Here is a 13,532-nt window from a genome sequence, read left to right as displayed (position 1 = left end):
GCTAACGTTAGCATTTTCCAAGATCTACTGCACCTTTAATGATGCTGAAAATTCAGCTGTCATCACAGGTATAAATGGTATTTTTAAATATATTAACACAGAAAACAATTCTTTTGAATTGTAATAGCATTTCGCAATATATAATATTTTTATTAAACAAATGCAGCCTTGGTGAGCATAAGAGGCTTCTTTCAAAAACACAGAAAAAGTTATGTATACGGAGAGCTTTACAGTCAAAATTTTAGACATGCTCGGGCTGGATTTCTATTTTATGATCTTAAAAATTTTATTTCAAGGATTTATAATGAAATGCTTAGTAGATGAATTGCTTTAGAAGACAAATTCAGCCCACGTATACATTTTTTTAGAAAAATAAATAAATAAATAAATAATACTTAAAATGGAGTTGGACAGGATCGTGATGAAGCAACAGCCAACAAGTGTCTAGCTTACCAGGCCAAATGCTTAAAAAGCATCCCAGGATGCACCTTAGGGAAATGGATGATAGAAGCCCAGAGCTGTAATCTAGACAAAGGGTGGCTGCTTTGAATAAACTAAAATAGTTTTGATTTACTGAACATTTTAAAGTCACAGCATAATTCCCATTCTTCTATTAGTTTAATTTCCCTGCTCTGGTTCACGTAATTGGGCATATGTGTAGTATGATAATGATAGTATAAACAATTTAATGATAAAGTAGACTGACCTTGCCTCACTTTTGCATATGAATGAGATATAAAAGAATGCCAGCAGGCAGATTCTTCATAAGCCGGTTTAATTCACCAGCACCCAATAGTACAAGCCACGAGTAAAGCAAGAACCAAGTCTATGAAATCATGACACTTCAGCACAGTAATTACAATAATTGAATCATGAGTGTTGGGGGTGAGACCTCATATGACATGTTTCTACACATGAGCAGGATAAATATTGCTAATGATGAAAGAATGTGTGTAACACTCGCCTTTATATTTATATTCAAAGTAAGAGTTCGATATTCTTCAGCAACAAGATTTATATTCTTAAAGGACAAATGAAAGAATTATGCAAAGAAACATTTTCTGCATTTTGTTCCCCAAAACCAAAGTCATGTTTAGTGACCTAGCAGCGACGTGCTGTTGAGTCATGTTTTCATTCTTAATCATCTTTAAGTAAAAGAAAGGTCAGATACAGGCAAGAGACAGCTTTTAGCCTTTGGGCGATGTTTACTTACAAGCCAACTGAAATGACAGGAAGACAGTGGCGAGACAAGGGATTTTTTTTCTTTTTTTAATTTTTAAAATACATTAAAAAAAAATGTACAGTCTGAACATGTGGTCAACCATCAAATAAAATTGCACAATATTACCTAACATAATGACTGGTTACCCTCTGAAATAATTCACACTATGATGTGACATGGTCTTGACTAGTGAAAATATAGCATCTTTTTAAGCTCTACTCTTGGAAGGAATATTTCACTGTTTAACACTTAACACCCACGATCATTCTCGTACCTCATCACATTTGGATTTCACCTCCAAATAATGCTGTCTTCACAGTTTTTAATTGTGCCCATGGTAATAAATTACCTAATTTCCATCCCGTTTCCCAGCCATGCTTTGAAAAAGATATAAAGCTATAAATGTTAAATCTTTAAAGTTCAGTGTTGTGTAAGACAGCATCTTGAAACACACTGCCCTGCCCTAAATGGAGAGACAACAAATCTGCATGGTGTCTATATCTTTCCAGTTTTTGCACATATTGAACTCTGTAGGCGGATGTTACTTTCATCCTTCCTAAAACTGCCCCCGTTGAGAGACTTAATCAGATGTATTTGAATATTATATATGTTTACACTCTTGTTACACAATTACTCTCAAATACAACTTTTAAGATAATAAAATCCTCATGTGAATCTGTAGATATAGTCTAACTACTGAAGGTCTATGCTGTACTCAACTGTAGGTGACATATGTATCCAAAACAAATGTTACTGATAAATGCTGCACTGCTTGTTTTGATGTAAGCATTTAATAATCATTCATATGTGTTCTCAACAAGATTGCCATTTTTTAATGGAGAGCTGTTGTTCAGCACCACGGACAGCGCTGAGTTCTTCTCTTCTTTCACACTATTTTGGGACAGTTCACCCAAAAATGAAATGGTTGCTGGTAGCTTTTGACTTCCATAGTATTTTTTTCTCATACTTTGTAAGTCAATGGCTACCAGCAACTGTTCGGTTGCCAACATTCTTCAAAATATCTTCTTTTGTGTTTGACAGAAGAAAGAAATTCATACAGGTTTGGAACAACACAAGGGTGAGTAAATGATGAAATGTTCCTTTCCCCATGCCTTTAAGACTTTATATACCCTTCTTGCAAGCGAGTCCTAAAATAGTTCTTAAATACATTCCTTGTGTTTATGACATAAGTATATTTACATTCAAGTAATATAAAAATGCAAGATATCATTGCTTGCCAATGCATTAAGCCAAATAACAACGATTAAAGAGAAATGACTGTTTTTTGTACTTACTACGCTCATACTGAACATCAAATTTATAAGGGCTACAAATCAATAAAACGACAAGCACATAACAAAACACATTTCGTGCAAAATATGCTCCTGAATGCAAAAATATAATTGACAATAACAAACCACTCTTTCCCAAAGCAATATGCAGACATCAATTAGTCCTAATATTGCCACTGTCCTACTTTCTTTTGAATCGCACAAATACTTAAATGCATACATACACATACGCACATACATTTCTTCAGATCCTAACAATAAATAAAATAAACTAACGTATTCCATGTTCTCTCTGCTACATTTATTTTTGAAAGCAGATATAGAAATGTCCCTTGGTCTTCAGTCTGGGCCATTTAAAATGGGCTATATTCAATTAGAGAGGGAAAACAAGAAAGCCAGAGAATGTGGAGTACTTCCACCCGCCCATGAGGTTCCCTCTCTCCAGTTTGAGATAGAGTCTGTCTTCACGCTCCAGGTGAAGCAGAACGCCGTTACTTGCTGCCTCTCGGGTCACATCTTGATCACCGGCAAATGCAGATATTATTGGGTATTCATTATGCATCAGATTGACCTAATGACATAGAAGCACAAGATCCGATCACACGCATAACAACAAGCCAGATCTAAACTAAGCTGCACTAAATAGTATCTGTTTTTATGTTTATAACATATATTTTTAATTACTATTAAGTAATAGTGACGAGTATCATTTCCATTTCACTTTTAACTGCTAACACTTGTTAGATAGTCCTTATTCCGATATTGTGACAACCATCAATTCAATCAGTAACTAGTATTATACATACTAGAAAATAATAATGTGGTACTAGTCACTGTTCTAATAGTGAAAACTAACTATTCTGTTTTACTGATAAGAAGGTAATAATTTTTCAAATTTAATTATACAGGGATCTGTGGTTTACGTATTCATATTCTCTTGTGACTAGCTAATGAATTCCAATTGATAATTTCTAAGTTATCACAATTGGCATCTATTTCAGCTTTTGAAAGTGGCTATTTAATGTATATATATATATATTAGTATATAACTAAATGTAGCAGCAGAAATGTCAATACTTAGGCTAGACAGACATGAGTAGTTAATATACGCACTTATCGATATTTCATTGTGTTATAATTCAGTGGCAAACCACTCCATTTAAGTTTCAGTTGTTTATAATTTGTTTCGTATAAAACTCCTGAATGTTAACAAATAGACTCACCTGAATTGTCTGTCGGTTGTAGACCTTCACAACGTGAAAGCTGAAGCTGTAAATGCCTCGCCGAGGAGCTTGAAATACACTCGCCTTAAGATCGAAATGATTTCCAATGTTCACTAGTACCTGCAAAAAGGTGTTTGTTCACTTGGTTAACGTATGTTTTATAAACGTTCTCTTGGGGGAAACATGTTAAAGCCTACTTAACACACAAATACGCGTTGCCTAAATGTGAAAGCAAGGTCTGACCTGATCAAAGTAGATTGTCATGGACTTGTTACTCATTTCTGATGGTTCATGGTTAGTTCCTCTGACTGCAGAAAAAGCCACTTTAGCACCAGCAGCTCGGACAGATATCCCAAACGACGAGGTCACTCCTCCTTCGGCGGACGGGTTCGAGTCACACACAACTAAACATTTTCCTTCCAAAACTACCGGTTCTGTGTCATTCTGTCCGAGGGAAAACGCAACGCTGAATCCCAGAAGAAGGGTGGAGGCCAGTACGGCCAAAGATCCCGGTTCCCTGGCTCTCAACATGACTGTGGAAGACCTCTGCTCTGAGCAAAAAATACTAACGAGCACTCTTAGGAGATCAGTGAAGGCGAAAGCACCTCTCTCTCTCTCCCTCTCTTTCTCTCACATACACATTCTCTCATCCACAAACACCGAGCGCACGCCTTATTTGAAAACGCCCTGAATTTTTACCATGTGCTTAAGTTTCCATTGCGCAACAGTCTACAAACAAGTTCAAATGCAAAATGTATGCATCACAGCTAAATAATAAATAATAAATAAAAAGACTATTAATTAGAATAAATGTATCACTAATTGATGCTTTGACAGCCATAATACTAACGAAATCTAAACTGTAGACAGATAAACTGTCACTTGAAGGGTTTATGCGTTGAATGGATATTCGAACAAACCACATTGAACAGTTAAAAGCACTACTGTATTCAGTATACTGTAAAGGTCTTATTGTACTCATAAACTTCTGCTCAGCATTTATTGATGAAAAATTAATATTAATGTAAATTGATGTTTTGTAAGAGGTCAATGGCTGTCTGGTCTGGTGACATCCCATTGTTTGGTGTTGAGGTGTTTCAAAAACTAATATGATGTGCTATTGCACCATCCAGTGGTTGTGAAAAGATATTAAAGCATAACTTTATATGAAAAGACTTTAAACTAGCGAAGTATTTAGCACTTTAAGTAAACATTTTAATTTGAATTCACACATGCAAAAATTGTGTTAATTAAATGCAATATGCACAAAACGTAAGCGAATGACAAAATCATAACATACTGTAAATATGTCCAAAAGACTGGGAAGTTAATATATAACAAGTCGTTTTGCTTTTTCTTTCAGCAACATCAAGATTTTAGATTAAAAGTTATGAATGTATAATAGAATGTGCACATCTGGCACAAAATGTCAACAAATGTCATGCCTATATGTTTCAGAATTCAAATTTGTTCACACATAACCCTCTAAAACTAAAATATGTTTGAGCTGTAAGTGTAAAACTTTGTATGTGACAGATTCTGTGAGTCACTTCTTACAGTAACAACTTTAAGTCTGTTGTGGTAATATGCACCAGCTTTTGCATGCTGTTCAAATGTGATTACAGCCCATTCTTTAATACACATTTGCTGCAGATTAATTTTTTTATTAATGAAATGACACTTGACAACCACAAATTTATAGTACCATACCTTTTCAATTAATAATTTTGTTATTTTGACACAGTGTGCTAATTGGATCACTGTCTTGCTGAAAGATGAGAGATTTAGCCAACTGAAGCAGGTTCACTTGCAGTATTTCCCTGTGTTATGCAGCATCCATTCTTTCTTCTGTTTTAACAAGATGCTGATGAAAAGCAGCCCCACAGAGAATGCCAGTTTAGCAGAAGGCATTTGGGGCCATATTAGTGTCTTATTTTTCATTTTTCCTCCACATTTCTGTGCTTCTAGTTTCTAGCTTAAACACAGTCTTGTTGTTATGTGCATCTAATATGCAGCAATACAGTGGAACGTGAAACACAAAAGAAAAGGGGATATTTTTGCAGGTTACCTTTTGTCCAGATGCCACAGGACAGAATGTCTGTTCATGTCTGTCTCTTTTCTCTTTTTTTTTATTATCTTTGCGTTGACTGTCTGAACAAGGTGGGTGAGAATGCACAAGCGGCAAGCCCACTGATCATGTTAATTTCAAACTTTTATAGGCCTACTTTTATTTATATTGTTATCAGACGATACAAACACTATGCCAAAACACTAGTAATAAATAATAAGTGATTTTGGAGTTGAAAATTGGGATGATGCACACATTAGCCTAAAATTATTTTGAAGTTACTTGGAGTTTTGCAGGGTATCACAATGTAAGCCTACAACAGGGCTGCACCAGGGTAAAAGGCCCTTTAGAATGGTTTATCCCAAAACCAGACATGTTGTCCTTTATGCAATGTGAATTATCCTGATCCACGAGTTATCACCTGTAATGGCAAAGATGGAATTTTAAGTAATTTGTTCTAACATTTAATAATGTTTGAATATATTGTAGATGTATGTAGCTTAATCCCTGAAATTATCACTTGTTTATGATTTTGGGGGGAAATTAGATGGCAGAAAAACAGTACTTTGTTCAATTAAAAGCCTTAAATGTCACTCAAAAATATCTTGCTTTATCATGCAGCTAGGCTATTAGGCCTAAATAAAATTATATTATCACAAATTTCGCAGTAAAGAAGACCTTATTAAGGTAAAAGCCACTTTATTGCGAATGAAAACGAGGCTGTGTGCTCAGTCAGTAGGCTACTGTTCCCAAGGTCACAAGAAAAAAACTCTGGAAAAACATATTTCTGTACAACTGACTGCCTATCCGTTTCAGCCTTGTTTTAATTCTCAAAAAATGGCGTCTATCCTTACTGAGTGTAATCAATGCACTCATATTCTTTGACAAGTAGCCTGCTACTAAATATAAAAATAAATAGTTTTAAAAAAATCGTTATACTTGGAACTCAGCACACAACTCACATTTTGCACAATGTTTTCATTTAGTCCCATAGCTATTTTCAAGTAGGCTAGTTTAATCATACTCAGTTAGCAAACCATGGGTTAACATCACCTAGACAAACTTCATCTGAGGCAGGGTATCGCATATAGAATTTTCTGGCCAAATATGAATGAAGGGATCGTGTTAATCCACTCTTCGCCTCCGCAGGTCTTCTGGGCACGGATGTGGCGGATTACGCAGATGTGTTCAACCTGTACCATCAAACAAGTCTTCAACTACACCCTGAGTTCTGGGAATAGCGGCAACAATTTGTGCGATGAATCTCATACACTTTGGATCGCGTTCTTTAAGCAGCTTCTTATAAAGACGGACTGCTTTATATCGTAGTTATATTTTATCTCAGTTTCATCCCTCGCTTCGCCACTTCCATTAGCATTTCATGGAATTCAAAGTTGAAACCCTAGGGGAGAATTATGGTGCCGCGGGTGAAACTGCTTGTTGGTGAGTAAATATAATATTGCGCGAGCTTATGGAAACGAACATAAATATAATGTTTCATTTTATTGTCATCGACCGAGTAACCTCTTGAGAACAATACATGCATGATTTCCTTTAAATTTAATCCATATTCCTATTTAATGTGTTATTCTGTTAGCATGTTCATACGAAAACAGGTATATAACTATAATGTGAAAAAGCATAGACAAGACAGACAGACAGCCAGACAGATAGATAGATAGATAGATAGATAGATAGATAGATAGATAGATAGATAGATAGATTATAAACTCAATGTACAGAGTATACTGTACATTGGAGTTATCTTTGACCATGACCCTGGACCACAAAACCAGTCATAAGGGTCAATTTTATGAAATAGAGATTTATACATCATCTGAAATCAACAAAAAAAAGAAGCTTTCCACTGATGTATGGTTTGGTTTATTAGGATACGACAACATTTGGCTGAGATACAACTATTTGAAAATCTGGAATCTGGAATAAAAATATTGAGAAAATCGCCTGTAAAGTTGTCCAAATTAAGACTTTAGCAATGCATATTACTGATCAAAAATTAAGATTGGATATATTTACAGTAGGACATTTTACAAAATATCTTCATGGAACATGATCTTTACTTAATATCCTAATCATTTTTGGCATAAAATAAAAATTTATATTTTTGACCCATAAAATGTATTTTTGGCTATTGCTACAAATATACCCCAGCGACTTAAGACTGGTTTTGTGGTCCAGGGTCACATTTAAGAACTGTATAAACACTATTCTTGTCTCAGATCATTATTCATTTTTGCAGTTGTTGCAAGTCTTGTCAATCTTGGATTTTCTGGAGCACCAACAGCACCACCAAAGAGAGCTATAGGTAATTATCTCTCATTAACAATTACCTCTTAAGTAAGCTAGAAGGGCATTGTGATCGCATGCAAAAGTAGTACTGATTTGAGATTGTTTTTATATATATCTTTTAAAAAAGAAATGCTTTGTCACTTCAGTTAAAAACAACTCAGGTGTGACACCGGCAGGGTTGTGTGGTGCTTGGGACAAAGAATCTGATGGAGGGCTTTTCACATCTCCTAACTATCCTGAAAAATATCCTCCTGACCAAGAATGCATATACATAATTGAAGGTTAGCGAGCTACCATTTTGACAATTTTTAGTGAGTAACATCTGCATATCTAACTAGAGATTTTAATTATGTCATAGCTTCTCCAAGGCAATGCATTGACCTGTATTTTGATGAAAAGTATGCTATTGAGCCATCGTGGGAGTGTAAGTTTGACCACATTGAAGTCAGGGATGGCCCCTTCAGCTTTTCTCCTATTATTGGCCGCTACTGTGGACAAGAGAGCCCGACCTATGTTAAGTCCAGCGGACGATACCTTTGGATAAAATTTGTGGCAGATGGTGAACTAGAAGCTATTGGATTTTCAGCTCGGTACAATTTCACCCAAGGTAAGAGTTGTGTTTTTGTCATCAGTATATGCATTTTTCTCTATGCACCAAGTATTTATCAGTTTCTTTATGCAAGTTTATGCAAAACCTGATGATCATGTCCAGCATGATTTGAGGGTCTTGTGCTTCAATAGAAGAGCATCTGATTGTCCAAATGATCAGTGTTACAAATGTTATGTAATAAGTGACCTGGATGCAGAATCTAAATTGTGTCTTCTTATTCACCTTACATCTTGAAGTTTCTTGGCTTTAAAAGTTTAACATGTTACAGGTTTAAATAGCAATTTAAATAGCAGATTTTGTGGTCTCAAGCTTTTAAACTCCACTGTATTTATTTGGAAACAAAATCTATAGTTATAATATTGGTTTAGTGCAGTTGGTTTATTCTTAGCAAGATCCTCCGTGTTTTGGTAAATGCTGTGTTCTGTGCTCAGGTCAGATGACCATGCATTTGTAGTGCAGGCACACATGCAGCAGCTGAGTGGGGGAGGTTTGTGATGTCTCTGATCCCAGTTAATGAAAGCTTGTCTTCAGAGGAGCACACTCAGTCTGCTCCATGTCCTGAGCTCTTCCTCCTACATCAGCTTCGCCAAATCCTATTGCAAATCTTTATGCATTATTGGGTTGCAAAGGGTCATGAGTCTTTTGACAAGATATTTTTGAATTCATATTTCACATCATTCAATATATAGCAAAAGTGAAAATGGAAGTGAGTTTTTTTTTTTTTTACTAATCGACTGTGGTTTAAGACAGATGCGATGTCCGTCTTTTCTAAAGTTGGCTGGTGTTCCTGATTAAGTGATGTTACTTACATTCTGATTACACTAGTGTTCACTACAGCTGCCTAATAAACACTGAACAGCAGTGCTAATCTCCTCTCAAAGCTAAATCCAGTCAGATTCAGATTTTGATAATGAAGCAGGGTCATAAGAGGAGAGGACCAGCAATCACATATCTGTCCTGTGAATTGACAACCCTGTAATGAAGGAAGCACGCAAAATACATACATCACAGATAGAATGTCTACACACTATGGAAACAAAAACTAAAAATTTTCACATCTTAAAAAAAATTACATTTGTAACCAAGAGATGTAATGAATGATTATATTACAAAATATATATATTTTTAGGCTGCTCTAGGCATTCCATTCAAGATTTTTTTTCTGTTATGTATATAAAATACTGTAAAATATCATTCTGCACATCATAAATCAGAGATTTATTAGAAACTTACATCCATGCATCCGGTTACATTAGCATAAAGAATAATCTTAGCCAAGCTTTACCAGAGGTAAGAAAACACGAGAGGATTACTGTGAATCCCTGAATGATTTTAGATTGAAACCCTAAAGACTCTGAAATATCCTGGTGAATTTTTTTGGAAATGATAAATTAGATCTAGATATACATGATAAACTGGCCAGAGCCTATTACCTGTTTAAGCCTGAAAAACTGTGCATAAATAAAATAAATTCAAACAGGCTCCTGTAAACACACCTACATCTTATTACTTTGATTCCTGTCGCACTGGACAGCCTAATCTGTGTGAGGCTGGTTCAGGGATTATTAATCCACGTACAATCATGACTCAAGCCTCAGGACACCATTCTCATTCACTAATCCTATGTGCTTCAGTTATTATGGTAAAAGAAAATAAATGATTGTGCCGGAAGTGTTTTTTTTTTTATTTAATTGATCTCCTCTGCATAATAAAACCACTTCACAATGATACATTACTGTGCTTTCATGTTGTAGTTTGTGAATTTGAGATGAGTGGGCCAGAGGGGATTGTGGAGTCAATAATGGTTATGAAAGAGGGCAAAGCGTTGCAGACAGAGGCTGTAGACTGCAGGTGGTTCATAAGAGCTCCTCCTGGCTCGAAGGTAAAACTCCATTCACAACTTTATTTAATTTGATTAAAGCCCAGCATGGTGGCTGATCTTGTTACTTTCCACTATGTAAGGACCTAAAAAATATGAATAAGTACAAATGAAAAAAGATCTCCTAAGAACACTGATATAAATGTGTCTCTTCTTGTACAGATCTATTTGCGTTTCCTGGATTATGAGATGCAGAACTCAAATGAGTGCAAGCGTAACTTTGTGGCAGTGTATGATGGGAGCAGCTCAGTGGAACACCTAAAGAATAAATTCTGCAGCACGGTGGCCAATGACGTGATGCTGCTGACTTCATTAGGTGTGATTCGCATGTGGGCCGATGAGACCAGCCGCAGGAGCCGATTCCGTATCCTCTTCACCACCTTCCACGAGCGTGAGTCATTCCATCGTTTTTTTTATCTTAACACATTTCAGTAGCACATACTGTATAGATTTCTTTCTAGCGGTAAAGTCGTGATTTACCTCTTATTTTAACTGCATATTTGGACTAACACATTATTAGTGCTGTACTGAGTCACTTCAGCAGTTTTAGCTGCATGATATGGTAGTGTCTCATGTGGTTTCTTCTATAATTATTATCATTTTGCTCTGCTCTTCAGCTCCATGTGAAGGAGACTCTTTCTTCTGCCATAGCAACATGTGTATTAACCACACATTGGTGTGCAATGGTATCCAAAACTGTGTCTATCCTTGGGATGAGAATGGTTGCAAAGGTAAATAGTCACATGTTTAAAAATGAAATATTAAAAGAAAATAATGGCATTTATGCTGTCACCATTTACTCACCTCAAGTCATTACAAACCTGTTTGATTTTCTTTCTTATGTGGAACACTTTGAAGAAGGAATTTTTTTTTAAAAGTATCCGTGTTTTTGTCCATCCAGTTGACTCCAATTGACTTTCATTGCATGGACATAGACACATACATTTTTCAAAATATCCTTTTTTGTGCATTCCACAGAAGAAAAGAAAGTTGTACACGTAAATTATAAGATAATTATCATTTTTGAGTAAACACTTCATGTGCATGTTAACTGCTGTTCACATTTTTTAAGAAATCTTTTTTATTCAGTCTTATTACTTTTGTACTTTTGTATAATCGATTGTATCCTTATTTTTCAGCAAGGATACATTTGATCAAGATAAAGATTTATAAAGACACAAAAGATTTCTATTTTGAACGTATCATGGATTCTATAAAAAACATTAAGCAGCACAACTGCTTTCAACATTGATATTAGAACTTTGTTACCCGAATGCTTCAGTTTTCATTCTCATATCACATATTACTGATAAAAATACAAACAAGTTGTTATGCTGTCTCATTTTATTACATTTGTATTATAAAATGCAACGTAGAACAAAAACGATCTTTTAAAAAAAGTGCCTTTCCATTGGATTGCCTCCTCTTTCCTTGCTTATTGGTAATATTTTAGAGTGGTTGTAGGCATGTGAACATTTCTAATATTGCCAACCCCGTCATAATAACATGTATGCATTTAATACTATAAAAGTACTGTTTTCAGCAGCAGTCAGAGATGCGTAATGAGCGCACACATTGAGGTTTGTGAGTACATCCGCATAATAGTGCCTCCCTCTGGTATATTAAAGTAATTGCAGTGGATAAACTTTCACCACTATTTAAAAAAAACATATAAAATGACAGTTAATTAACAGGTTATAAATCTCGAACCCACAATTCGTTAGGTTTCTTCAAGTCATTTTTATTATCCCATGAACTAATAGTATGTTCGTCTCTAGTAACTTAAGGGAAAGAGAGCGGAACTAACGAAGCTTCAGTCTGTCGTCGGACAAAAAAGGAGATGGACCCGCACCGATTCTCGTCTTGTGAAATAATGTAAACGTCCTGTGGTTGTTTTATAATATATCTATAGAATATATAGACCGTATATTGACATGCTTATGCCGTTGATTTATTTAAATGTCTTGCTCATTACTTGCATATCTGATCTATTTTAATTGCAAATCTGTCAGAAGCTGCGTTCTGTCATTGGTTATTTAGGATGTCGGAATTTGGCATAGAATCAAATCACCCCACAGAGACTTATAAGCAGGGATCAGCTGGTGAAAGTGCTTTTAAAAAACGACTCGGTATTATTGCAACTTGTGTCGTCGGAGGGTCATTGGTCGCTCTGTATGCAGTGACCGGACCGTTTGTTGCACCAGCACTGAGGAAAGTTTGTCTCCCATTTGTACCTGCAACAAGGACTCAAATTGAAAACGTTCTTAAGGTTTTGAAAACTAGATCAGGGTCTCTGGCGGATATCGGCAGCGGAGATGGACGGATAGTGAGTTTGTTTTAGTAAAGAAAATAAGAATGTATGTATGTGTTTGTTTGTTTATTTATTAATTAATTTATTAGCATTTTTATTATATGACGAATAAGAAAATGCTTTTATAAATGTTCTCAAGAGATATAAAGTGATCACGTCTTCATAAGAATATACTATATTAGCGTCCACACCAGCGGATGATATCATCTGTTTATTCTAAGTGCATGCTCGTCTGCCGCTTTAAATTCTTGATTCTGATTGTGTGTCCATGTTTTTTAGCATTCATTAGCTGGAAAAAAATCATTCTGAAAGTTATTCCAATGATATTGTTTCACTGTGCCTTTATCGTTACAGCTGAGAATGATTTTAGACCTATCGTTATCTTTATAGTTATCCTCATTAGTGTGAACAGGCCTTAAAGCTTTTTCTCTATATTTATTTTTTATTAAGTAAAAGTACATCTTAAGTACTCATAGGGACGAATATATACGTTATGTAAATAATCCAACATTATTCCTGGAATAAATTGATCGACTCAGTATTAATATGTCACATTTGTTATAAAAATTATATCTCATACTGATAAAAGATGCATGCATATTTAAAACCACATTAAG

At 35.3% G+C, this 13,532-nt stretch overlaps 2 protein-coding genes across 2 annotated transcripts; one reads left to right on the top strand and one right to left on the bottom strand.

The window, feature by feature from the left end:
* Positions 1-2,291: 2,291 nt before the first annotated feature.
* Positions 2,292-4,353, bottom strand: LOC107586364 (cerebellin-2-like). Its single transcript, XM_016273687.1, has 3 exons — positions 3,981-4,353; positions 3,738-3,857; positions 2,292-3,085 (listed from the first exon to the last, which is right to left on the bottom strand). Exons 1-3 carry the CDS (start codon positions 4,266-4,268, stop codon positions 2,888-2,890), a joined length of 606 nt encoding a protein of 201 aa, XP_016129173.1. The 5' UTR covers positions 4,269-4,353; the 3' UTR covers positions 2,292-2,887.
* Positions 4,354-6,962: 2,609 nt separating this feature from the next.
* On the top strand, positions 6,963-11,856 carry LOC107585911 (neuropilin and tolloid-like protein 1). Its single transcript, XM_016273095.1, has 8 exons — positions 6,963-7,248; positions 8,066-8,131; positions 8,262-8,396; positions 8,474-8,722; positions 10,480-10,607; positions 10,767-10,995; positions 11,222-11,335; positions 11,744-11,856. The coding sequence occupies exons 1-8, from the start codon at positions 7,221-7,223 to the stop codon at positions 11,854-11,856; spliced, it is 1,062 nt and encodes a 353-aa protein (XP_016128581.1). The 5' UTR covers positions 6,963-7,220.
* Positions 11,857-13,532: the final 1,676 nt, after the last annotated feature.

Source organism: Sinocyclocheilus grahami, unplaced genomic scaffold (genome assembly GCF_001515645.1).
Source record: "Sinocyclocheilus grahami isolate Dianchi unplaced genomic scaffold, SAMN03320097.WGS_v1.1 scaffold5.1, whole genome shotgun sequence".
Lineage (NCBI taxonomy): Eukaryota > Metazoa > Chordata > Actinopteri > Cypriniformes > Cyprinidae > Sinocyclocheilus > Sinocyclocheilus grahami.
This window is presented reverse-complemented; position numbering and strand designations above follow the sequence as displayed.